The sequence below is a fragment of the Marmota monax genome, unplaced genomic scaffold (genome assembly GCF_021218885.2).
Source record: "Marmota monax isolate L192 unplaced genomic scaffold, Marmota_monax_Labrador192_F-V1.1 WCK01_AAM20220418_F8-fsc00027, whole genome shotgun sequence".
NCBI lineage: Eukaryota > Metazoa > Chordata > Mammalia > Rodentia > Sciuridae > Marmota > Marmota monax.
The window spans coordinates 17,889,074-17,915,324 of record NW_026694617.1 but is presented as its reverse complement, the minus strand read 5'-3'; the positions used below and the strand labels follow the sequence as shown (position 1 = coordinate 17,915,324).

General features: G+C 34.0%; 1 protein-coding gene across 5 annotated transcripts in view; it reads right to left on the bottom strand.

Moving 5' to 3' along the window:
• Window positions 1-26,251, bottom strand: part of Cog5 (component of oligomeric golgi complex 5) — a 374,945-nt gene that overhangs the window by 113,965 nt on the left and 234,729 nt on the right. For all 5 annotated transcript variants that reach the window (XM_046422370.2, XM_046422368.2, XM_046422369.2 and 2 more), the window contains 2 exons: window positions 20,042-20,123; window positions 3,707-3,911 (listed from right to left, as the gene is read on the bottom strand). In XM_046422370.2, coding sequence (XP_046278326.1) covers window positions 3,707-3,911; window positions 20,042-20,123 — 287 coding nt within the window. The remainder of the gene's footprint in view (window positions 1-3,706; window positions 3,912-20,041; window positions 20,124-26,251) is intronic.

Sequence of the window (26,251 nt, the reverse complement as noted above, 5' to 3'; positions counted from 1 at the left end):
TATCTATTGATCTAGCTTTGAGTTAGCTAATTCTTTTTCCTGCCTGTTCAAATCCATTGTTGACCTCCTCTGGTCAGTTTCTTATTTCAGTTATTGTGCTTTTCAATGCCATAATTTCCATTAATTTTTTTAAAAATAATTTCTCCTTATTGGCAGCCTCTATGTGATACAACGTTGTCCTCATATATTCCTCACTTTTAAATCATGCTTTCCTTGAGTTCTGAACACTTTTATAATAGCTACTTCAAAATCTTTTTCTGTTAAATGTAACATCCAGTTGCTCTCACAGGCAGTGTCCTTGAGTTTTGTTTTTTGTTTTATTTTTCATATGCAGGTCAATTTTCATGTTTCTTTATGATCCATAATCTTTTATTGGAAACTGGACAATTCAGATAATATATTATAGCAACTCTGGGTACTGATCTCCTGGTTTGGGGCTTGTTATTGCTATTGTTTATTTATTTAGTGACTTGCTGGATTATTTTAATTCTCTTTCCCATAGTGTTAAGCCTGTGATACTTTTTCTCAGTGAGATATAGGTTTGGGTATGAGAAGTCACCCTGGGACTTCACCTTGCTTTTCCTGAACACACCTTCATGTTTAACTCTACTAATTGATTGTCTTAAGTTTTCAACAATGCAGTAGGCATAAACTCCTCTACAAATGAATACAATTTAACTGTAGCTATTTTGACAGAACAGTTTCTAAGGTCATAGTTGATATTCATTCTAATTCCAGGAGGACTCCTAGTTGTCCTGTTCCCTGGCACTCTCCTGAAGACTAGCTAATCTATAATTTAGTCTGTATCTTCACTAGATCTACAAATCACCTCCCCATTGCCTTTTACAACTGCCCAGGTTTTAGAGAGTGCTCTTAGGCTTATACTTTACCAGGCTGTTATAAATATAGACAGTTACTTTGGGAAAAGATCAGGAGCTGTTTTACTGCCTGCTTCTCCCCCAGGCAAAATCTCTATGCCAAGCTCTGAAGGTGACCAGACAGAAAGAGGAAGCTAAATTTTGAGTGAAACCTCCTCAATCCAGGAACTGAACACTTGATGGAAGGGGGGCGGGGGAAGCGGTGGTGGCTCTTACTGTGCATTTACTGGCAGGAAATCACAACTTCAAAGGCCCAGGCATAGGCTAGTGGGGCCCCTGTATTTTCAGCTCACTATGTGTGCAGGGAGCCATTCCTTGAATGGGGACTGGGCAAAACAAGGGACTTCTACTTTTTAACCATACTCAGCTTGGAGTAAGCCTATGTGACAGGCAGTTAAGGGCATGAGAATAAACACTGAGGTCCTGCTCCTCCTAGGAAGAAAGCCTGCAGCTGGCAGCTGGGAAGAGAGGGAGCCCGAAGTTCTTGGTGGCTGCAGTCTAGAGTAGTCTTTATCTCACTGAATTGGAAAGGGAAATGAGGGAACAGTCTTTGGTTCAAATATTATGGACTGTAGCCTTTCTTAACAAATTAAATTTTTAAGACTTTTGCTTAATAGATGCTATTTGCTATTGTGGTTAGGTTCCTTTCTTATACTTTTCACCAGCTTTAAAGAGGGCTAGTTCAGCAGAGCCCTTTGTGTTTCATTCTAGAAGTCCATCTTCCTTTCTCTTATAATCAATTCTAATAATGCTTTTTAAATTATTAATAATAACACTATTTCACATTTAGGTTTCCAAAGGCCTTAATCTTGCTATAGCAATGGTCTGAGTCCTTAAATTCTTCAGCTTCTCAGTAGCATCACACAGGTGACTACCCCACCTCCTCTGGGGTTATAAACTACTTTGATATGTCCTTCTATCTCATCTTTTTAATTTTTTTCTCAGTCTCCTTTGTAGGAGCCATTGCATTGCCCAATCTATAAATGCTGGAGTGCCTTTATGAGGCAAGGATTCTTTTTGCTCTTTATATATATCTTCCCTATGTAATCTTTTCCAGTTATGTTAAAAAAGATCCTTATGATTATAACTCCCCAATATAACCACATGCTGCATGAAGACATTTTGCTTAATAGTGTACCACATATATGACAGTGGTCACATATAATTATAATGAAGCTGAAAAATTCCTATTACCCAGTGACACCATAGCTATCATATTGTCACAGTGGAATGTATTATTCATGTGTCTGTAGTGATTCTGGTATAAACAAAACTACTGTACTACTGGTCCTATAAAAGCTCAGCACATACAATTATGTACAGTGTATAACTAATAATAATAAATGACGACATTACTGGTTATGTATTTATTATATTTCTCATATATATATTGTATGTATATTTTAGCATATACTTCTTCTACTTAAAAAAAGAAAACAAAGTTTACTATAAAACAGTATCCTATGTTATATCACCAGCAGCCACACACATGTTGGGTTTATGTTGTTTCTTGACTATCAAAAGGCCATGTGGTGTGATTTACTCATGCCATCTAGGTTTGTGTAAGTACACTCTATGAGGTCCTCATAGTAATGAAATCACCTAATAATTATGTTCTCAGAACTTGCCTCATCATTAAGCAATGCATGACAGTACATATTTCTAGCCCTAACTCATACTTAATTATTTTCAATAACTCTATTTGCATTTTCAGTTCAGCAATTGCAAACAAAACCTAAATTCAACACAACCAGTTTTCCAATCCTAGTCTTCTACCAACTTATCTAGTCATATCTTCAATTCCTCCTTTCCTCTCAAATCTAACCTATCAGGAAATTCTATTGGTTTGTCCTCTAAACTATATCTTGATTTAAAACCCATCTTGGACCAATCTGATCAATTCTTACCATCTTATCTGCTCATCCTATTTAAAGTCACTTAAAGTCATTGTCATCTTTTCTCTGGAAAAACAAAATAGTTTCAATGGGAAACATTATTCCTCCTGTGTGTTAACCACCCCCTTATTTGTCCACAAAAAAGCCAATATGCTAATTTTAAACCAATTATCAGTTTATATCATTCCTCTGTTTAAAATCAGTGATTTGTAACTTTTTGGAATAAAACCCAACCTCATTAGCATGGCCTATAAAGCCCCACATGATCTCCTATTTCCCTTCTACTCTGGCCTAGTATTACACCCCTCTCTTCTTCATTCACTGTGCTTCAGCTGTATTGGCTGCTTTCTCTTCCTTAAACCTCTCCATTTTAGTGTATTTGAGACCTCTAAGTTTGATCTGCTTGCAAAAATCTTACTCCAAGTCTCTCATGATTCACTTATTCAGATTATCTAGATCTCAGGTCAAACATTAACTCCTCATAATAATGCAATCTGATATAATTAAGATATATTAAAATATCAATTAATAAACAATGGGGGGGGGGCTGGGGCTCAGTAGCAGAGGGCTTGCCTAGCACATGTGAGGCACTGGGTTCAATCCTTAGCACGGCATACAAAAATAAGCAAATAAAATAAAGGCATGCTGTCCATCTACAACTACAAAAAAACAAACAAACAAAAAACAATGACTACATATGTTCACTTATAATTTCCAATAATCCTATTTATTATTGTATTTTAAAACTGAAAGGTCACCTAAGGGTGAAGTTTGATTTCTTCAGATAAAAGTCTTAAGTTAAAGTACATTAATAAATAACAATCATTATAAATATTTAGCAGCTTAGTGTATGCACGATTTTTGATTAATAATAAAAATAAGAAACAGAAATCCTTTACATGCCAACAAACAGATCAAATTAAAGAAACATACTCATATTCTGACTTTTTTGGTATGAATATATCCTGTGTATCATCTTCCATATGTTGTAGGTCAACATAAAGGTCTGGAGTTCCACTTGCATTAAAATTTCCTTGGATGTTTGGACTGTATTGTTGAAGACGCTTCCACAAGTCATTATAAAGACATAATAATTTGGGATATTCTCCTTCGAAGGCTTGTTTCAAAAACATGGAAGCTGCCAAGAAAAACAATAGCATGGGTTAGATAAATGATAAAACAATAAAATATAGTAAATGAATATTTCTTTTTAATATGAAGCTGATGTTATAAATAGCACAATATCACCAAATGATCAAAGACATGTTTTAATTATACTTCATAAAATAATGCTAGTAACAGTAACTTTCCTCTCAGATGATGCATTAAATTTGTTGTATGGAACATATATGCTGAATCGTAATCTATACTAAAAATAGACAAACTCAAATTATAGTTGAAGGTTTCAATTTCTTCTCTTGATAATTGATAAAACAAGTACATAAAAAATCAGGATACAGAAAATTGGACAAAACTAAAACCCAATTGACTGACTATGCATTTATACAATACTTCATCCAAAACATCAAAAACATATTTTCTTATATATATATATATATGTGAAATATATGCTGAGATTGACAATACTTGGGCTTTAAAACAAAGTATATCTTGTATATCTTCTTTAAACAAAATAGTGTTAGATTAGAAATGAATAACAAAAACATACCCCCAAATTCTCACATATTTGAGACATAAGACATAGGAAGGAGGAAAGGAAGGTGGGAGGGAGAGAGATAAATAACTTAGAATTTATTTTGAACTGAATTAAAATTATAATAAAACAGCAAAATCTGTAGGCTATCAGTTGTAAGGAATACTTGGGGGATAATTTATATAGGTATTTACATTTGAAAAGAAGAAATGTCTCAAATCAATAACTTATGCTTCCATTTTAAGAACATTTTAGAAAAAGGGGGGGGCAAAAAAACCCAAAGAAAAACAGAAGAAAGAAAATAAATATCTGCATATTTGCATAGACTTCAATAAAAGAGAAAAACACTGAAACCCAAAACTGGATCTGAAGAAGATAAGTAACATTGGCAAACTTCTAGCCTTATGGATTAAGAAGAGAGGAAAAAAGTAAACCATATGAGCCATAAGAGAGGTGACCTCATTACATATTCTGCAGATAATAAGAGGATATTAAGGAAATTTTGAAGAACTATGGCAGTAAATTAGAAAACTTTCATGAAATGTTTCCTTGAAAGACACAAACTACTAAAACTTCCTCAATAATAAGATACAGAGCATTTGTATCTAGAATATATAAATATCTCTCATATCTCAGTAATAAGACAATCTAATTTTTTAAATGGGACTTTCATTGAAGAAAGTATATGACTGGCAAATAAGAGCATGAAAAAAAAAACTCAATATCTTTCACCAAAATGAAAATGCGAATTAAAACTAAAATGGGATAGAACTTCGTAACTGTTCAAATGGCTAAAATTAAAAAGACCAAAGAAAAATCCAATGACAATATCAGAGAATACACTTTTGGTGGAAAGGACAAACTGTATAATCATTTTGCAACAGTTTGGTATTTCCTTCAAATGTTAAATATATAACTACCATATAGTTACACCATCCCATTCCCAGATATTTATCCAATAGAAGTAACAGTATATGTCCACATAAAGCAAATACATGAACATTCAAAGAATTTTTAAGAGAAAAGAATCAGAAATAATCTAATGTCATCCACAGAGGAATGTATAAAGACAATGTACTATTACCACATAATGGAATACGATCAAGCAGTAAGAACAACTACAATATAGATGAACCTCAATAAAAACAAGTGCATGTAAGAGTATAGACAAATAACATATATAAGCTGTATCATTCAGTTTGTACAGAATTCTAGGAGATAAAAATATACAATGAAGAAAAGCAGATGAATGTTTGCCTGGGGAGGTAGAGGGAGATGCAGAGATGGGGGCAGGAATTACAAAGGGAGACAGAAAAAAATTGGGCAGAATGTGGATATATTCATTGATCTGGTCTGTTTTGATGGTTTGATGAGCTGTATACATGGCAAAGCTTATCAGACTGTACACTTTATATGCAGTTTATTATATGCCAATTTTGTCCTATTGAAATTATATAAAAAAGAAATTATCTCAGAGATAACTTCTTTGGCCTTCCTTTTCTGCTGAAGAAGCAGAAGACGTGAACAGAAGCAGAAGCAGGGACGTGATCCCTGAATATGTTTTTGCATGGCATGCCCATAAAGCAAGTCCATTGTGACTCTATTATTTGCAGCAAGAAACCTTGAGAAATAAGGTAATATCTTTCTGTAGACTGCAAGCTGGTTTGCTTACTACTCAGTACAAAAGGGGTAGTTTCTCCAAGCTCAAGGTTCTTTATAAGCAATGCAACCTCACAAGACACATACCATCCCTGTGGGTCCATATCATGTTTTTCCATAACATTTGGAGGCATGGGAAAGCAACAAACAATAAGTTAATGCTCATGATGTATGCTGTACTGTGAGTAATGAAGTTGTTTTTCCCTAACCCAGGAAACTCTTGCCTTCTGACAACATTTAGTAAACCCATGGCAGATTAGACTTTTAAAGTCAGATAAAAATCTCGAATCCTTCACAGTCCTGAACTCTCCAAAATAAATACTATTCCTTAGTTATTCTCTTGTAATAATCTGTTCTCTGCCATCTTTGCATTAACTACCATTTCTGACCATATTCATTTAAAGTATGTTGTATTTCTTCCTGGACTATAAAGTCCATGAAGACAAAGACAATGCTTGTTTTCTTCAATCTACAATTTGTTATCTAGCACAACACCTGGAATAGTAGAAATAAAGTAAACATTTCTTGAATGATAACTTTTTTTTTTTAAATTTTTTATTGTGGGTTGTTCAAAACATTACAAATTTCTTGACATATCATATTCCACACTTTGATTCAAGTGGGTTATGAACTCCCACCCCATACACAGATTGCAGAATCACATCAGTTACACATCCATTGATTTACATATTGCCATACTAGTGTCTGTTGTGCTCTGCTGCCTTTCCCATCCTCCACACTCCCCCTCCCCACCTCTCCCCTCCCCTCCCCTCCTCTCTCTCTACCCCCTCCACTGTATAACCCTGAGGGTCTCCTTCCATTACCATGCAATTTCCCTTCTCTCTCCCTTTCCCTCCCACCTCTCATCCCTGTTAAATGTTAATCTTCTTCTCCTGCTCTTCGTCCCTACTCTGATCTTAGTTACTCTCCTTATATCAAAGAAGACATTTGGCATTTGTTTTTTAGGGATTGGCTAGCTTCACTTAGAATAATCTGCTCTAATGCCACCCATTTCCCTGTAAATTCTATGATTTTGTCATTTTTTAATGCAGAGTAATACTCCATTGTGTATAAATGCCACATTTTTTTTATCCATTCGTCTATTGAAGGGCATCTAGGTTGGTTCCACAATCTTGCTATTGTGAACTGTGCTGCTATGATAACTTTTTTTTTTTTAATTGGACACTGTGTTCACTTCTCTCCCTTCCCCTATCTCCTTTCAGTACTAAGGATTAAATCCAGGGGAACTCTAGCCACAAGACCAGTCCTTTTTATTTTTTATTTTAAGTCAGGGTCTTGCTAAATTGTTGGTGGCTGGCCTCACACTTGCAATCCTCCTGTCTCAGCCTTATGAATTGCTGAAATTACAGGTATATGCCACCACGCCCAGCCATTTATCTTAATACCACACAATTTTTTTTTAAAGAGAGAGAGAGAGAGAGAGAATTTTTTAATATTTATTTTTTAGTTCTCGGCGGACACAACATCTTTGTTTGTATGTGGTGCTGAGGATCGAACCGGGGCCGCATGCATGCCAGGCGAGCGCGCTACCACTTGAGCCACATTCCCAGCCCCAATACCACACAAATTATAGACAGAAAATGATAGGTTATCTATTACCAATTTCTTGGGAATTTATTATTCAGATTCCATCCTTATAAACTACTGCAATTTTTCATTATTTACTAGTGATTAAATACAAGTACTAACAAGAAGATGAAACTCATATCAGTGTAATTACTATTAAAATTTTGTTCCTAAGTAATAGGTCTGGTGAAAAACAATCTCTGATTAAGAAAGTCTGTCCTGAGATTATATCCTTTCCTCTATCTTCTTTAATTCATTGCAATTGAGAACTCCTGTAGTTTCAAAAATTCATAGGTTCAGGCCCATCTTAAACCTTGAGCTAATTCCACAGAGACATGAAAGGATGATTGTAATCCATGTGTTCTGTTTCTCTTTCATTACCTCCTCTATTTTAGTACCTAAGTTTATTTTCTTTCTAACACTGAATGCAGTTAAGAAGTTATTAGTTTGTGTTCACTTTATCTTCCTCAATAAAATACCTGAAAATAACTTTATCAATTCATTAATATATATGTTATGCTTTCTCTCCAAACCAAATGTTGATACATTTCTATAGGTTTTTGCCCCCATTTTTTTCTTTTGTTATCAGCTAATTGCTTTGTTGCAAAGTTCTATAGAATTATTGTCTTATTCAATTTGCCATTTTGAACAGGAATAACGGTGAGAAGAGGTGGGAAGAATAGCTGTCATTTATCTGTGAAATAAAATCAGTATATAAGAGGATAGTTGATGGACCTTAAAGATATTTGTCCATGGCATGCATAATGGTTATGTAGCCTATAAAATAGCAAAGAATAAGGAATCCACAGATCTATGGCAAGAGGTTTCTTCTTGCCCTTTTCACTTTTGAAGTAGAGGTAATATGCTGTTTCTAGATATTGATGTTGCTCATTCAATTAGGTCAATGATACTCAAATGATCTTTTTTAAAGAGTAATGGGGAGTCAGAATTTTAATTAGAAAATAACATAATAAAGTGCATCCTGCTAAATAAGTATACACTTCCTTACTTTCCTATAGTTATATAAACTTTTAGTACTTCAAACTGCAAGTTTTCTTCCATATGTTCTACAGAATACTTAGGATGGTGCCTTACAAGCTCATTATCACTGTATTAAAAGACTTCAATTGCAGGGATGAAAATACTAATGGTACTCCAAATGAGAATGTGAGGTTATTCTCCTAAAAGTGTGCATGTGTTTAGGTTGTAATTAAGTTTTAAGAAATGTATCATGTAACTTGCTCTTATGGTTTAGATTTTAGGTATCCCCCCCACCCCCGCTCCAAAGTTCATGTGTGAGACAGTGCAAGAACATTCAGAGGTAAAATGTCTTGGGTCATGGCAGCCTTAATCTAATCAGAGAATTAATCCCCTGACTGGGATTAACTGAGTAGTAACTGTAGGCTGCTGCATGTAGCTGGAAGAGGTAGGTCATTGAGGGTGTACCTTTAGGGAATACATTTCGTGAGCTGAGTTTAGGCTCTCTCTGCTTCCTGATCATGTGAACTGCTTCCCTCCACCACACCCATCTGTCATGAGGTTCAGCCTCAAATAGAACCCCAAGGAATGGAGCCAGCTGTCTAAGGATTGAGACCTCTAAACTGTGAGCCCTCAAACTTTTCCTCTTCTAAAGTTGGTCTTGTCAGATCTTTTCGTCACAACAGCGAAAAAGCTAACAAAAATACTAGAACCATTCTAACTTTTAAAAATAAGTCTGCATACTCATAATTGTTCAACTGCATGTCCTCCTTTTTCTGAGGGAGACTGGACTCTTAATTATCACAATCTTTTTTAAAAAGGTAATCAGTTTTAGCATAAAATATTTCATATCTTAAAAAGTTCTAATTTTGGGGGGGGGGTACTATGAGTGAAACCCAGAGGCACTTAGCCACTCTAATACATCCTTAGTTTTATTTTGTTTTCTAGAGCATTATCGTTGTATGTAGTAGATGAGTTCATTTTGACAAAATCATACGTGCATGGGATTTGATTCCAATCCCCTTTCCCCGCCCCTCTTCATCCCCCTATTTCCCTCACTCTACTCTACTGACACTCCTTTCACGTGTTGATTTATTTTTGATTGGCATTTTCTACATATACATAAAGGTGATATTTTCTGTGGTATATTTATATATGCATATTATGCAGTTTTGCTAAATTCATTAAATTATTTCCTCCTCTTTCCCATCCCTCATACCTCCCTCTCAATCTTTTTTTTATTCCACTGACCTTCCCTTTATATTTATGATATCCAATCTTCCCCCCTTCTTTATTTTTTTGCTGGATTTTATCAAAGGCCTTTTTCTGCATCTATTGAAATCACCATATGATTCCTATCCTTAGTTCTATTTAAGTAATGAATTACATTTATTGATTTGTATATGTTGAACGAATTTTACATTCTTGGGATTGATCATGATGTATTATCTTCTTGATGTATTTTTTAAAAATATCTTTAGTTACAGATGGACACAATATCTTTATTTTCTTTACTTTTTATGTGGTGCTGAGGATCAAACCCAGTGTATCATATGTGCTAAGTAAGCGTTCCACCATAAACACAACCCCTCTTAATGTGCTTCTGAATATAACTAGCCAAAATTTATTAAAGAATTTTTGCATCCATGTTCATCAGTAATATTGGTTTGTAGTTTTATTTCCTTGATGTGTCCTTGTTTGGTTTTGGTATTAGGGTTATATGGCTTCACAGAATTTATTTTGGAAGTGTCCCACCCCCTTCAGTTCCATGGAATAATTTGAGAAAGATTATGTTAGTTCTTCTACAAAGGTCAACTATGTAGCTTCTGGTTATGCAAGCCATTCTACTCCCCTTTTTATAATCATACTTCCTGTTGATTCTGTTCCTCTAGAGAACCCTGACTAATATATTATAGAAACCACTTCAACATTTAGAAGTCTGGGTTGCTTGGAATCTCATAGGGATAGCATCTGGATTTGTGTGTGGTCTGTGGACCCAAAACAAAGAAAGAGCAAAAGATGGAAGAGAGTCTAAGGGGTCCTTGGGAGGAGAAACAGATGTGAAGAAGAAAAATAAATTTTTCATAAAATCAGACTTATCAAGCATCATGTGAAATGCTGTTGAAATAAACTATGCTAACTAGTTATTTTTATGTTCAGGATATTTGCTAAACTATTAATCTAAGGAAATATTTGTAGATTCTTTGAGACTTTCTATGAATAGTATTATCTTGTCTACAAATAGTGAGTTTCATTTCATTTTCTTTTGTTAGTGCAATGGTAAGCATTTCCAGAAAGAGAGAAATAGGGGCAATGAAAGTGGACTACCTTGTTATCATTCTGCTCTGAAAGGGATTACAACATTTCTGTCTAAAGAAGGATATTTACTCTAGGGAGTTTTCAATGTCCTTTATCATGTTAAGAAATTCCATCATTTTTATAGTTTTCTGTGGTTTTTCCTCAATTAATGCATACCAATTTTTATTGTGTATATTTTCAAAATTTTATGATGTGAAATTTTAATATTAATTCAATCATAGTTTTATAAGCAAAAAATTAGAATACAAATCCATGTATAATTATACCCCACCTATGTCAAACCAAGGCTAAATAATAAACAGGTGCAGAAGATAGTTGTTAAAGTAAAAGTTAAATAATATGAATATATACATTACATACATAAAAATAAACACATTTTCAAACTTATCCGCATGATGAGAACATACACACCCACATACACACCAAAAATCTTGAAAAATGAAAAGAATTTAAAAATTACAAAATATAGTGAAATGATATTTGAAAAATTTTTAAGTTAAAATTTTAAAAAATACATTAAAAATGGGAATATGGCAAAAATGGGAAAAAAGATAAGAAAAACAAGAGAAAGAATCTTAATGAAAAATAAAAGACTTATTTCCACAAAGGTGGTCAAGACTGTTGGTAGGGAGGGATTTCATTCTTTATATTTATAATTGGCTTTGTAACCCTTGAGTCAAGGGTTGTATCCCTCAGCTGTTAGCCATTGTGGCTAGGAGGCAAAGTTGATTGTAGATCTCAGTATTTACTCTCCTAGTATAGGGTGGGATAGACTGTGGAGTGCTAACAAATTATGTATTTTTATAGTGTGGGTGGTGTATAGTTCTAAATTGGGAGTTCCAGCAATTGGGCTTTAGTCTTGGCTGAACTTTAGAAGTCTGTCAATATGTGAGATTTGATACACACCCCTTATTGCTAAGGAAAGGCCAGTCTCTGCAGGATATCTGGATCTCTAGGACCTCAGGTAAAATCCACATTTAGGGCCTAGGGAATAAACCTCCACAGGTTTCACCTTTACTGCTATACATATGAATTACCTGATATCAGCCCTGGAGTGTGGATGGTCTTGTGTAGCTGCTATAGGTGTCTTCCCAACAGCTCTTATGGGGGCCAGCAACAAAGGGAGCTTTCTCTCTTTTGTATCCAGAGCCTATATGGTCCAGTAACAATTTTTTTTTATGCCTCTTTCAGTCACCAGTTCAGGAACATTATGGGAATTATAATAGACAACTACTGATAATTTCCTTGATGAATTCACTATCTCCTAGCTCTGCTCACTGCTGCACACCCCTTATACCTGATTCCAGCACCAGGTGGCTACTGGTTTCTGTATCCAGGAGCATTTTTCCTCCTGTGACTGCTTTCTGCCAGTGATCCTGGTTCCCACTTAAGTATTTGAACCATCCGCTATAGGGTGAACTATTTTTGGTTTGTCTTCATTGAACTGTTACCCCCATCACTCTGTGTCCATTAACTTCAGCCTTCCTCTCTAATCCACAGGTCTCTTCAAGCCAATTTTATTTTATTTTTTAAATTTCTTTATCTTCGGCCACTCTGTCTTCTCACTCTGCCTCTGCTCCCCCTCCCATCAGCAGCTACCACTACAGTCAAGCTAGAGAATTTCTAACATATTCTTACATCATGTTGAAAGTTTCTGACTTTCTGTGTTTCTATGGTTTCTTTTACAGTCCAGCATTAAGTTTCAGTGAGTTCCCTTAGTTACCCATGCCACTGAGGAGCTATCTTTTAATTTGTAAGTCTGTTGCTAAGGAACTACTGAGAAGTAATCCTTCCTCTAATCCACCATCTTCTCTCTCCTTCATTTCTCTTTCTGTATTTTGAGACACAGTTAGCTAAGGGGCTTACTAAATTGCTCAGGCTGTCCTGGAACTTATGACCCTCCTGCCTCAGCCTCCTTAGTTGCTGGGATTACAGGTGTGTTCCACAAGGCCTGGCACAAAATTCTATAGCTTAAAACATATTAATCACCTAATTATTTCTTTTGTTCACACTTGATTTTCCAAAGTATTACAGATATATACCATATTTTTTTTCTTAACTGTATAAACAATTTCCTTGAGTTGCTCAAGAGTTTTGAGAGACTAACATTGCACAAGAAGTTATAAACATTTAAAACAAACAAACAAAAAAAAAACTCAAAAAGTTTTACTTGAAAATTTTTTCAAGCATATTTATAAAACAATTTTTTGTTTTATGTGTTCTTGGGGATGGAACCCAGGGCCATTACACATGCTAAGCAAATGCTCTCTTGCTGAGTTACACTCTCAGTCCCAAAAAAGTTTTTCAATACTTAAGTTTTCATAAAATAGCACTGCATCCTTTCTTCTTTGATTTGTTTTTCTTTTCTTTACTTCCTGACAATTACCACTTACTTAAACCATATTGAAGGTCAGGTACTCTTCTAGCCATCAAGGATGTTTCCAGGACCAAAGCAGTGGGAGAGGGTGATCAGACAGGATAGATAAATAAATAACAGGGCATATAAAGATATGTTAGAAATTGATAAGAGCTATGGAGAAAAATAAAGCATATTTATTTATGATGAGACATTCTGTGGAAGTCATCCAATTGCAAAGGAAATTATGTTTTCATTTCAAAGAGTTCAAAAAATGTGATACTGATTTGCTTGTTTCTATTGAGACTTGAAAATATGCATTATAACCCAACAAATTCCTGAGTTAATATTATTCTCTGGAAAATACAACAGCAAAGTAACACAAAAAAAAGCCTGAGAAGTCATTTTGGAAATAACCATGACCTATACATAATTAAAATGGCAGATTTCATATAAGAGCTATTTCGAAACTTTGTGGTAACAAGTTCAGGTCTTTTAATTTTTTTAAAAAAATATCTTTTTAATTGTAGATGGACATATTTATTTTAATGCTTTCATTTTGTTTTTTATGTGGTGCTTAGGATTGAACCCAGTGCCCTCCATATGCAAGGTGAGCATTCTATCACTGAGCTACAACCCAGCCCCAGGTCTTTTACTTTTTGAATAAATTTATTCTTTGTCAAATTCCTGATTGTAACTTCTAGTAGAACTTCTTTTTACTAAGCATGTATAATGGGAAAGATATGTTCCTAACTATGAAAATTCCTTTTTAGATACATTCTGCCAAAATATTACTTAGACAGTCATTTACATTTTGTATAATAATCAAATTTGCAGGTGGTTACATTCTTTAACACAGCCTGTCTAATTTTAAGAAGTACTACAGTACACTTCAGGGACTTTACATCCTATAAAAATGGAAGGCACTTAAAAAATAACTTACTTTGTAGTCCTCCCAAAGGAAATTATTAAAATAACAATGTAATCAGAAGTAACGGACTACTCTGAAAGTGAAATATTAATGAGGATCTCTGCCTAAAAAAAATCATACTCTAAGTAAGAACTAAAAACTTACACTATATTAGGCAATTAAGAAGTAAGTCAGTGTTTATCTTAATAAAAAAAATTTTATCAGGATAGTGGGAAGTAGCCAGATTACACCTAGTGGAGAAATCAACAGTTTGAAAATAAAGATAAAAATTTGCAAACTAGCCTTTTGAGAAATATGGATAAAAAGAGAAAGAGATTAAAGAGACAGATGGGGAAGGGGATTGGGAGTGGGGGGTGGGGGGAGACAGTAACTAAAGGGTAATCCTCCTGTTTTTAGTTTTTACTTGATGGGGACAATCTGAACTTCCCTGAGAATAAGAGATCAAAAGGAATGAGACAGCCAAGAGGGAAAACAGAGTATGAATGCTGTTGCTAGCAGAAAGGAATGAAAACAGAGAGAGAGACACAGAGAGAGAGGTAGGCAGGCAGGCAAGGCAGGCTTGGGTAACAGTAAGTGGGTGGGATGGCCTTGAAGCGGATGAGAGATATTGCTGAGGCTCAAAAGGAGAGAAGATAAGAGTTTAATCTGAAAGAAAAGTGTAGGGCAGAGTTTCTCAGAGTGAACAGAACAGAAAAAATGGAAGATATGTGGAGAGTACTGCACCCTGCAATGGTTAAGGAAAGCAAAAAAAGCAGATGACCAAAGTAAGTGATAATGACATTAAATACACCCATAGTTCATATATATACACACCATACAATATTTTGAAATATATGGTGTGTGTATATATACTTAAATATTTAAATCATTTGGGGTTTCTGTTGTTTGTTTACTTGTTTTGTTTTTGCTTTATTTTGATTTTTGCAGTGCTAGGGACTGAAACCAGGGGCTCCCAACTACTAAGCCACTTCCACAGCAACCCACCTCCCTATATTTGGTGCTGGGGACTTAACTCAGGAGCACTTTTACCACTAAGCCACATCCCCAGCTTTTTCTATTTTTTATTTTGGGACAAGATCAAGTTGCTTAGAGCCTCGCTTTTGCTGAGACTGGCTTTGGACTCGCAATCCTCCAGCCTCAACCTCCCAAGACACTGGGATTACAGGTGTGCACCATTGCACCCGGCCTTTGCAATATCTGTGTTTTGGCTGTGATTCCTCACATGAATTCATTTAGTTGTAGAATTTTCCACTTGTGAAGTCACATCAGTGCCCAAAAAGTTACAGATTTGGGAGCATGTAGAATTTTATCTTTTCTTATTAGGGATGCTTTATACGTTTCATTTCTAATTCTGTATCTGATATGAAAATGTAACCTCCTAAAATCATCCACTCAATTTAAAATTTCAAACAAACATGTCAAATTCTAAAACTGTATATTTAACCAGGTGTAGTAATACATGCCTGTAATGCCAGCTTCTAGGGAGACTGAGGCAAGAGAATGCAAGTTTGAGGACAACCTGGGCAATTAAGAGAGAGTCTATCTTAAAAAAAAAAAAAGTATAAAAGATTGGGGATGTAGCTTAGTGGAATAGTACCCCTGAGTTCAATACCCAGTAACAGTAAAATAAACAAAGGAAGGAAGGGAGGCAGGCAGGGAGGCAGGCCAACTGGCTGGCCTTAACATTTGAAGCAAAGCTATATGAATGCTCATGTCACAATTAACTTTTTCATGTTAGAAAATGTGAAATGCAACTAAAGCACTACTTATCAAGGAATCTGTAACACTAAACATTTAAATTAGGAAAGTTTAAATCAATAAACCTTAAGAAACAGTGAAGAGCTGGGGTGTGATGGTTTAGGCCTGTAATCCCAGCTACTCAGGACACTAAGGCAGAATTTCAAATTCAAGGCCAACCTGGACAATGTAGGAAGACCCTATCTCAAAACAAAAAGGGGTAAAGAAGTAGCTCAGTGGATTCAATGGGAAGAGGGAGTGGGGGGGGGAGAATAACAAAACCAAAGCAAAGATAAGAAAATAATAATCTTAAAGAAAGAAAGAAAATTTAAAATAATAAGAGAAAAATCAATGAAAGCACTGGCTTCTGAGGTCAACAAAATTAGTGTTTTAGTCATAATTATTAAGAATAAACAAAAATGATGATATTAGAAATGAGATATGCAACATCACATATATTCCACATACATTTAAAGGAGAAGAAGGAACATTAAAAGTGCTTTATGACAATAAATTTGAGAATCTGAACAAACTGGAAACATTCTTTGAAAAACAAACTACTAAAACTCACCCAAGAAGTAAAAAAACAAAATAGCCCTATATGTAAAAAGAAGTTAACCGAATAGTTTTATAACATTCCCACAAAGAAATTCGAGTCCCAGATGACTTCCCTGGAGAATTCTACCATACATTAGGAAGAAATAATACCATGTCTACACAAATGGCTTGAGAAAATTGAAGAGGACAAAATACTTCCCAACCTATTCTCTCTGATCAGCATTATCTTGATTTTGCTACCAAAATTAGAAATAGTCATTATAAGAAAAAAATAACTACATATTATTATCTTGTGAATCTGGATGCAAAAACTTTCATTTTTTTCTTTTTAAATTTTTTTTTAGAAAATTGATGCAACAACATATACAAAGAACATCATGACCACGTAGGGTGTATCCTAGAAATACTAGGCTAGTTCAACATCTGAAAACTAATCAATTCATCATTTTTTAATGTATTTTTTTAGTTGTACATGGACACAATACCTTTATTTAGTATTTTATTTTTTTAATGTGATGCTGGGGGTCGAACCCAGTGCCTCATGTGTGCTAGGCAAGTGCTCTACCACTGAGCCACTACTCCAGCCCTCAATTCATCATTTTAACAGATTAAAATAATTAATACTACTTGAAAAGATAGAGGAAAAGAATTTTAAAAAAAAGTTTTTAAGCTGGGTATGGTGATGCATGCCTGTAATCCCAGTGGCTTGAGAGGGCCAGTTCAAAGATAGCCCCAGCAACTTAGTGAGGCCCTAAGTAACTCAGTAACACCCTATCTCTAAATAAAATGTTTTTTAAAAGGGCTAGGGATATGGTTCAGTGGTTAAGTGCCCTTGGGCTCAATCCCTGGTTACATGCCGCCACCACCCCCAAATCAATGATTTAAAATAAAAAGTCTCAACAAATTAGAAACCCCCTCAATTTGATAATGGACATCACTGAAAAACCTGCAATTAGCATCATAATGAATGTTGCTAAATGTTTTCTAAGATGGTAAACAAGACAAAAATGCCAACCCTATTTATATCTATACAGTACCAGAGATATAATACACTACTGTTGCAACATATGACTAAACCAGTAAGGGTTACTCCAGGTGAACTGTGCTGGCACGAAATAATGACACACAGAGAAATACTTTTTCTTGGGGTTCTGTGATGGCTCCTTTGACCCAGCTCCTACAAAGGAGGCAAGGCAGGCAAGAAAGAGAGCAAGGAGCACATTCTGAACCCTTTTATTGCAGAGAAGCTATTCAAATGAGACAAGGAGTCAGGTTTCAGGGGGTTGAGTCTAACTTCCAGATGTCATGTTGTCAGCAGAATGACACCTTGGAAGGCCATGTCTATCCCATGTGCTGTGTGGATCATAGGCAGAGCAAGCAAAAAGGACACATACATTGCCAGCCCAAAGGGGCAACGTCAGTCCAGTCCAATTTGTGTGCTCAATGCTTACCATTCACACACACACAGCCCATGGCTGGGCTCACCACATACAAAGCTCCTGTCCAGAGCGGCTCAACACACTACAATAATACAAAGAAAAAGAAGGGAAGAGGAAGAAAGCAAGAAAGGGAGTGTTATGATTTGAATATGAGGTTTTCACCAAAAGCTCATGTGTGAAACAATGCAAAAATATCTAGAAGTGAAATGATAGGGTTATAATAGCCTTAACTTAATCAATGTCTTAATTTACTTGAATGAATTAAATGGGTAGCAGGAATGTAGGGTGTGGATGGAAAAGGTATGTCATTGGGGCCATCCATGCCTTTGGGGTATTCATTTTGTCCCTGGTGAGTGGAACTGTCTCCTCTTCCTGGCAATCATATCCAAGGTGCTTCTTTCCTCCACATCCTTCTGCTATGATGGTCTGCCTCACCTCAGGCTGAAAGCAATGGAGCTGACCATCTATGGTCTATGATTTCTAAAACCATGAGGCCCAAATAAGCCTTTCCTCCTCTAATTGTTCTTGTCAGGCCTTTTGGTCGCAGTGGTGAAAAAGCTGACTAACGGGAGGAAGGAAACAAAAGGAAGAAAGCTGGCTAACCAGACTGAAAAAAAAAACACAACTTTTTATTTGCAGGCAACATGATCATCTGTATAGAATATTCCTAAGAAATCTCCAACAACTACTAGAAATAATAAGCAAGATTAGCAAACTCCCAGTACAGAAGATCAAAATAAAGTTATCAAATATATTTATATAATTTAATAATGAATACTTATAAAGTGAAATTTTAAAACAACATTATTTATAATAGCATCAAAATGTAAGAAATAGTTTTAAATTCATGACATCATTTGCTAGACACTAAAAACCATATAGCAATAATAAATGAAAATATAAAAAACCTAAATAAACAGGGAGGTATATCATGCTGTGGATGAGAAAATGCAATTTTGAGTTGTAAATTCATTACAAATTGACACACAGAGTCAGTGCAATCCTAATCAAAACCTGGGGATTATAGGCATGTACCTGGCTGATGACAATATTCTACATCTTAATGGTGATGACAGTTATATAAATGTGAGCATCTGTCAAGACCCCTAGAATTTTATGTCTAAAATTGGTGAATATTTACTCCATATAAATTTTAGGTCAATGAAGCTAACAAAAGCTAACCAAATGTAAGGAGATGCACAGTATTCTCTTCCAAGATAAATAGAGGGGATTTGTGCAAGTAAATCAGTTCCAATTAAATCCTCTGCTTAGGTTGTCTGGCCACACAAGAATGAAGGCCGTCTCTGTGGTTGCTGCTTTGATACATACTTAATTAAAAACAGAAGTAAGAAGTCAGGTAGCATAGTCTATTCAACTCTGAGTTCCCAGTGACTAATACTTAACAAACAATTGATCCTTTTAGTAAATGTATGTGAATAAAATTTAACTACACACAAACTCTTCAAAGTTTTTTGTAAAAGCCTTGGGACGTTCAATGCTTTAATCATCAATAATTAAACAAACACAATTATATTAGCCAATTTTTACATTTCACTCTTTGAAACCACTCCTGTGCTATTATTTCAAGACATAGTGAATTAATATTAAGTTTTTCAGATCAAATTTGAGTGGTCAACTTTTAATTCATGGGGCAGGTATTTTATCTACATGTTTATAATTAAATTTTCATTGTTAACATTAAGGAAACAGCTGTGAAATCTCTAAATTTTAAAATCATTTAATTCAGAATTAAATTAATTCTAAAGCATGAACTAATTCATCAACATCAAGTGCTTTATATTCTCTATATAGGAAAAATCCAGAGTTCTTCCAATGTTTGAATTATGTAGAATGAACTTATTCTTTCAGAGAATTTTATTCTAAATACTAATTATAAAACTGTTTTATATGACTAAGTATTCTGGACTAAACATCTAGAAGAAATAGCAATTACCCAGAGGATTTAAAGTAACAATAAAATAAAGCAAAACTTATTCACATCAAATTTTAAAGTAACTAAAAAACTTGAAGTGGATTTGAGTAAACTTACAATTTGTTGCTGTATGAAACTGAGAAGAAAGTTTCTGAGTAACTGAATTCCAGAATGTATACAAAATTTCAGGTTGCCCATCCTGGGTGGGGGAGGGAGAAGAAGAAGAATATTGAACACATAAAAAGTAATATTGAAAATTTATTTAAAAGAAAAAATTTAGTCATTGACCTATCAAACAATGAAATTATTGAGTGAATAAATGGGAATATATAGATGATTTAAATTATGTCTTATGCTAAAATCATCTGTTGCTGTCCTGCTCTGCCACTGACTAGTTGCATGATCTTCAGCAAAGTTGCCTAACAATTTCCTGCCCTTATGTTCTCATCTGTAAAACAGAAACTGCAAGAGTACCTACCCTGCAGAACTTTTATAAGGACTAATAAAAGTCTTGAGCCAGTGCTTGACAAAAATAAATCTTCAATCAATGGTAGCTATTATTATTATAATAATTATTATCATTATCAGCATCATCTTTTGATATACAGAAGACAATTTGTGAAGCCATAAAAAAATTATAGACAAAGCATGTTTAGATCAAAGATGATTAACAAGAAAATGGTAGAAGCCTAGATACAATTTGATAAAACAAAATGCAAAAACCACAGAAATTACTACTATTACTTTCAACAAGCTTTACAAAGTATTCATCCCCCAAAAAATTATAGACCAAGTATCATTTGTTAAAAAAAAGATATTTCAATATTGTTACAATGAAATCACTTTTAAATATAATATAAATAAGAGTATAATATAAATAAATGTCTAACATTTCAAAAATTATTAGTGTCATAAAAAGAAAGTTCTAATTTTGACTGTTGTAAGTGAACAAAATGACAAATGAAAAATGTTGATTTGTGATTTTTTTTTTTAAAGAGCAAACTCGGCAGGCCCATTTTATCTTTTTTTTTTTGATAGTTTGACAGAATGCCTATTTTTTATTTGTTTATTTTTATGTGGTGCTGAGGATTGAACCCAGTGCCTCATGCATGCTAGGCAAACACTCTACCACTGAGTTACATACAGCTCCAACCCAATTTATGATTTTTATACATATGCATAGAAATTTTCAATGTTATTTGTTTCTTACAAATTTGTTTCATACATCTTATGGCTTTAAATTTAATCACGTGGGAACTGTACAAATAATTGATTATTCCTTATGAATAACCACAAAATACATTCAGATTGCCAAGATTTTATACATAATGCAATCTGCTTCTCAAGTATCTTAAAGATGTTTTTCATCATATCAAAGAAATATAATTTAAAACATTGACAAAATGGAGGAAAAAAAAAACACCTTCAATTGATGCACATAAAACATGTTCTGACAAAAATTCTTTCAAAAACACATCTGGGAGCAGTGTTGTACATCTATAATCCCAGCGGCTGGGAAGCTGAAGCAGGAGGATCCTGAGTTCAAAGCCAACCTCAGCAAAAGTGAGACAGTAAGCAACTCAGGGAGACCCTGTCTCTAAATAACATACAAAATAGGGCTGAGGATGTGGTTGAGTGCCCCTGAGTTCAATCCCTGGTACCCAAACAAAAAACAAAAGAACACACACACACACACACACACCAAACAACGTCTAGAAGTAAATTATGTCAATATAATAAAGGCCACAGCTACCAATATCATACTCAAATGTGAAACTTTCCCACTAAGATCAGAATGAGGCCAGCATGCCAATTCTCACTGCTTCTATTCATCATAATTCTAAAAGTCGTATCAGAGCAATCAGGCAAGAAAAAGAAAGAAAAAGCATCCAAATTGACAAAGAAGTAAAATCATACTTTCAAAGATTATATGACTCAGTATGTAGAAAACTGTAATTAACCCACCACACACACACACACACACACACACACAGGAATACTTGAAGTCAGTAGGATACAAAATCAACACACAATAATCAGTTGCATTTTATAAACCAACAATGAACAATATGAAAAGGAAGAAAACTATCACATATAATAGCATCCATAATAAAACACTTAAAAATAAACTTCACCAAAAAGGCAAGACTTTTACAATGAAAATCACAAAATATTGCTGAAAGAAATAAAGAAGACAAATAAATGCAAAGACATTTCCTATTCACAAATTAGAAGATTTAATATTGTTAAAATGTGTTTATAAATGAAAGTAATCTACTGTCTGAAAGCAATCCCAATCAAAATTACAATGACAATTTTTGCAAATGTAGGAAAAAACATCCTAAAACTTGTAGGGAATGTTAAGGGCCTCAAATATACAAATAAAGATTCCCAAGTCACTGGATTTTCCAATGATTACTGAATATGACACCAAAGGCACCAAGAAAAGGAAAAATACACAAATTGAAAACATCGGCACAGCATAGAAAACAATAGAAAGAAAAGGAAATCTAAAGAATGGGAGAAATATTCCTTAATCATACACACACTAATGGGGTTAATATCCAGAATATATAAAGAAAATCTATTAACAACAAAAAACAAATAACCCAATTAAAAATGGGTAAAAGAATTGAACAGACATTTTTTCCAAAAGAAAAACAGAGCCAACAAATTAAAGATGCTCAACATCTTTAGTTATCAGAGAAATGGATCCCATTATCCACCCCCACCACCAAAAACAAGCTGAAAATAATAAACATTGCAAGAAAGTGGAAAAACTAAAAATCTTGGGCACTGTGGGAAAGAAAGTAAAATGGTGCAGTCATTATTAAAAAAAAAAAAAAAGTAGGGAGGTTCCTCAAAAAATTAAAACTAGAATTACTGTATTTCAGCAATCCCACTTCCAAGTAAACATCTAAAAGCAGGATATTTGCACACTCAATATCACTGTAGTATTATCCATAAAAGTCAAGAGGTAAAAGCAACCCAAAAGTCTATCTGTGGATGAGTGGATAAAGAAAATGTTTCCTATGCTATGTATCTTTTATATATATAGTGGAATATTATTTCATGTTAAAAAGAAAATACTTTCATATGCTAAAACATGAATTAACCTTGCAAACATTATACTAAGTGAAATACATCAGTCACAAAAAGAAATACTGAATAATTCCACTTTTAGAAGTAGAGAGCAGTGATTGACAGAAGTTGGGGAGGGGAAAAAAGAGTTGTTCAATAGACAGAATTTTGGTTTTAGAAGATGAAAAAGTTCTAGAGATCTTTTGCACAAGAAGATATACATATATCGTTGACACTATTGTAATGCACAATTACAAATGGTTAGAATGGTTTTATGTTGTGCTGTGCCACAATTTAAAAAAATTTTATGATTATTTTCTATTTATTTTAAAAAATAGAAACGAACTGGGTATTAAGGTTATTTTTATTTGTTTTTATGCACTAAGGTAAATGCACATTTATGTGGATTTCCTGATTAGAAACACTGGTTTATTAATTTTGCACATTTCCTAAAATTATAGGACCCCTCTATTACTGATATTAGTCCTACCTATTTAGTTTCATAATGTAGATAATTACAATTATTTTAACAATAATAATTTTCTTTCATCTGAAAATTCTACATTTACATTCTTAAGCAACAATTGATCCAATTTTCCTTTTTGAGTATATGCATATGTGTTCATAGAAGTACCCTAGCTGTTTAGTTTGTTTTTTTGTTTGTTTGTTTGTTTCTGTGGTGTTAGGGATCAAACCCAAGGTCTTACATAAGAAAAAGCAAGGGCTCTACCACTGAACTACATCTCTAAGGCTCCTAGTCATTTACTTTGGAGGGAGAATTAAACATGACTCATGAAATGAATTACTTTCCTTATTTCAAAAAGGTTATTTTAATGTATATTTCAGATAACTATCATAGGCCGTGATATTTTCCTTCCACAAAAATGTGAAGGAATTTCACTAGTTAAAAGAGTAAAAAATGTTTTCAAGATAATTTGTTGGTAACTGAAGAAAATGTAAATGAATTGATTTATTCATGCATTCTACTTCTTCAATTAATTACATTTTCCTCAACAATTATCCGTTATTTCAAATTTCAAAGTGAAAGTTTGTGATACTTTATTCAAATACGTTATTATTTGTCTTGTTTATCCAAACTTATTATTAACTTTTCTGCTTTCCTTTGAAAAATGTTTATTAATCCATTTATTCTATTATTTGCCTTTTGATGTGACTTTTAAAAGTAATATTTTAATTCTATTTAAATCACAAATGTTGTCATTTAGTAAGAAATTATAACTCAAATATATTTAGCTAATAGGTTGTTCTTGCTTTCATCATTTCATATTATGCTGTCTTTCTGGTTCCTTTGTTTTCTGTGCTCTGCAGAATCTTTGTTTGCTTTTATCTTCCCCAGTGGCTTGAATACTACAGATTCTGATTTCAAGTCTATCAAAGGTTACATTCTTTTTTTTTTTTCCAAAAACAGCTTAACCTTATATGATCTCACATTTCTCACTTTGCAAAGACCAAAATTCAAATATATTTTCTGAGGCTACTGTTAAAAAAATAATTTAGAATTCTGAACTTTAAGAATTTATAAGTTAAATATCAATATCAAGATCTAAACATAATATTATATAATTATTTCCTAAATAAGTACTAGTTAATGTAGGTTAAACCTTTAGGTTAAAAATTTAGGTTAAACTCAAGCAACCACCACATTACCAGTGTTTGTGTAACATTATAATACAGAGTGAAAATACCAGTTAACAACTGGAAGAGCAAGAGAATGTACACCATAGGCATAATTTACTAAGGAAGCCATAATACAAAGGTTCAAATTCATTTACTTGTTGTGTGACTTTGAATAAGTTACTTTTGCTATACCTCAGCTTCCTTATCTGTAAAATGGAAAACCATCTCTATATTGAGTTAATACTTATGAAGTACTTAAAAAAGTGCCTGGCACAGTAAGCACTATTATCAACATTTGTCAACATTGCTACTATTTTTAATAAGCAATTTATCTTGATCATCTTCAGTGTACATAATCTTATAACTAATAAATTATTCTGTGTTGATAAATTTTATGCATTAACTTTACTGGGCTATAGGATGCCCAGATATTTGGTCAAAAATTATTCTGGGTGTGTCTGTAAAGGTGGGAAGGGATGGGCTGGCATTGTGGCTCAGCAGCAGAGTGCTTGCCTCGAACATGTAAGGCACTGGGTTCCACCCTCAGCAGTGCATAAAAATAAATAAACAAAATAAAGCCTGTCCATCTACAACGTGTGTGTATGCAAAAAAAAAAAAGTTTTTTTTTTTTAAAAAGGTGGGTAGGGTTGAAATTAACATTTGAATCAGCAAACTGAGTAAAAGTGATTGCCTTCCTCAATGTTAGTGGGCTATATGACATTAGTTGAAGACCTTAAATAGAATAAAAGGGCTGGAGTAAAAGAAAATTCTCCTAACTGCCTTTGGGTTGGAACATTTGACTTTTTCTTGCCTCCCAACTTGAACAACGTTGGCTCTTTTGGCTCTTTCTGGGTATCCAGTCTACCAGTCCTTGAACTCAAATACACCATCACCTCCCCTGGCTCTATCTCTTGCTGAATTTAGATCTTGGAGATTATTAGTTTTCCTGATCTGGTGAGTCAACTACTTGCAATCAATCAATCATTCTAGCTATGTGTCCACCTACCTATATCTTATTAGTTTTGTTTCTCTGAGGAACCCTAAAACAATTGTTGAGTAAATGAATGAATCAATAATCTACCAATCAGTCAATCCTGATGAGTTATAACTTAAAACCTAGAGATTGGGCACAATGGTGCATGCCTATAATCCCAGCAACAAAGGAAGCTGAGGCAGGAAAATCATTAGTTCTAGGTCAATCTTAGCAATTTGTCAAATTTGAAAAAGGGTCTCAGCAAGTTGAGACCCTTTTTCAAACTAAAAAGATAAAAAACACTAAGTATGCAGCTCCATGGTAAAGCACCCCTGGGTTCAATTCCCAGTACCAAAACAAATAAATGAATAAATAAAATATATTAAGAGCTAGAGCCAGTTACCAAAGATGCATATCAAAGATGCAAGAGGACAGATAGTTATTGGAAAAAGAATGGGTATGAAATGTTCTTAGATGAAAAAAGATGAAGCAGATTCAGAGGGTTGTGAAAGGTGTGGGAAATAATAAGAAAAAAAGCAGATTTGTAAGTAGGACATTATGTTAATATAAAACATACATATATATTAAATATATACACATGTAGGTATATGATATATAGGTTTATAAAGTGTCCA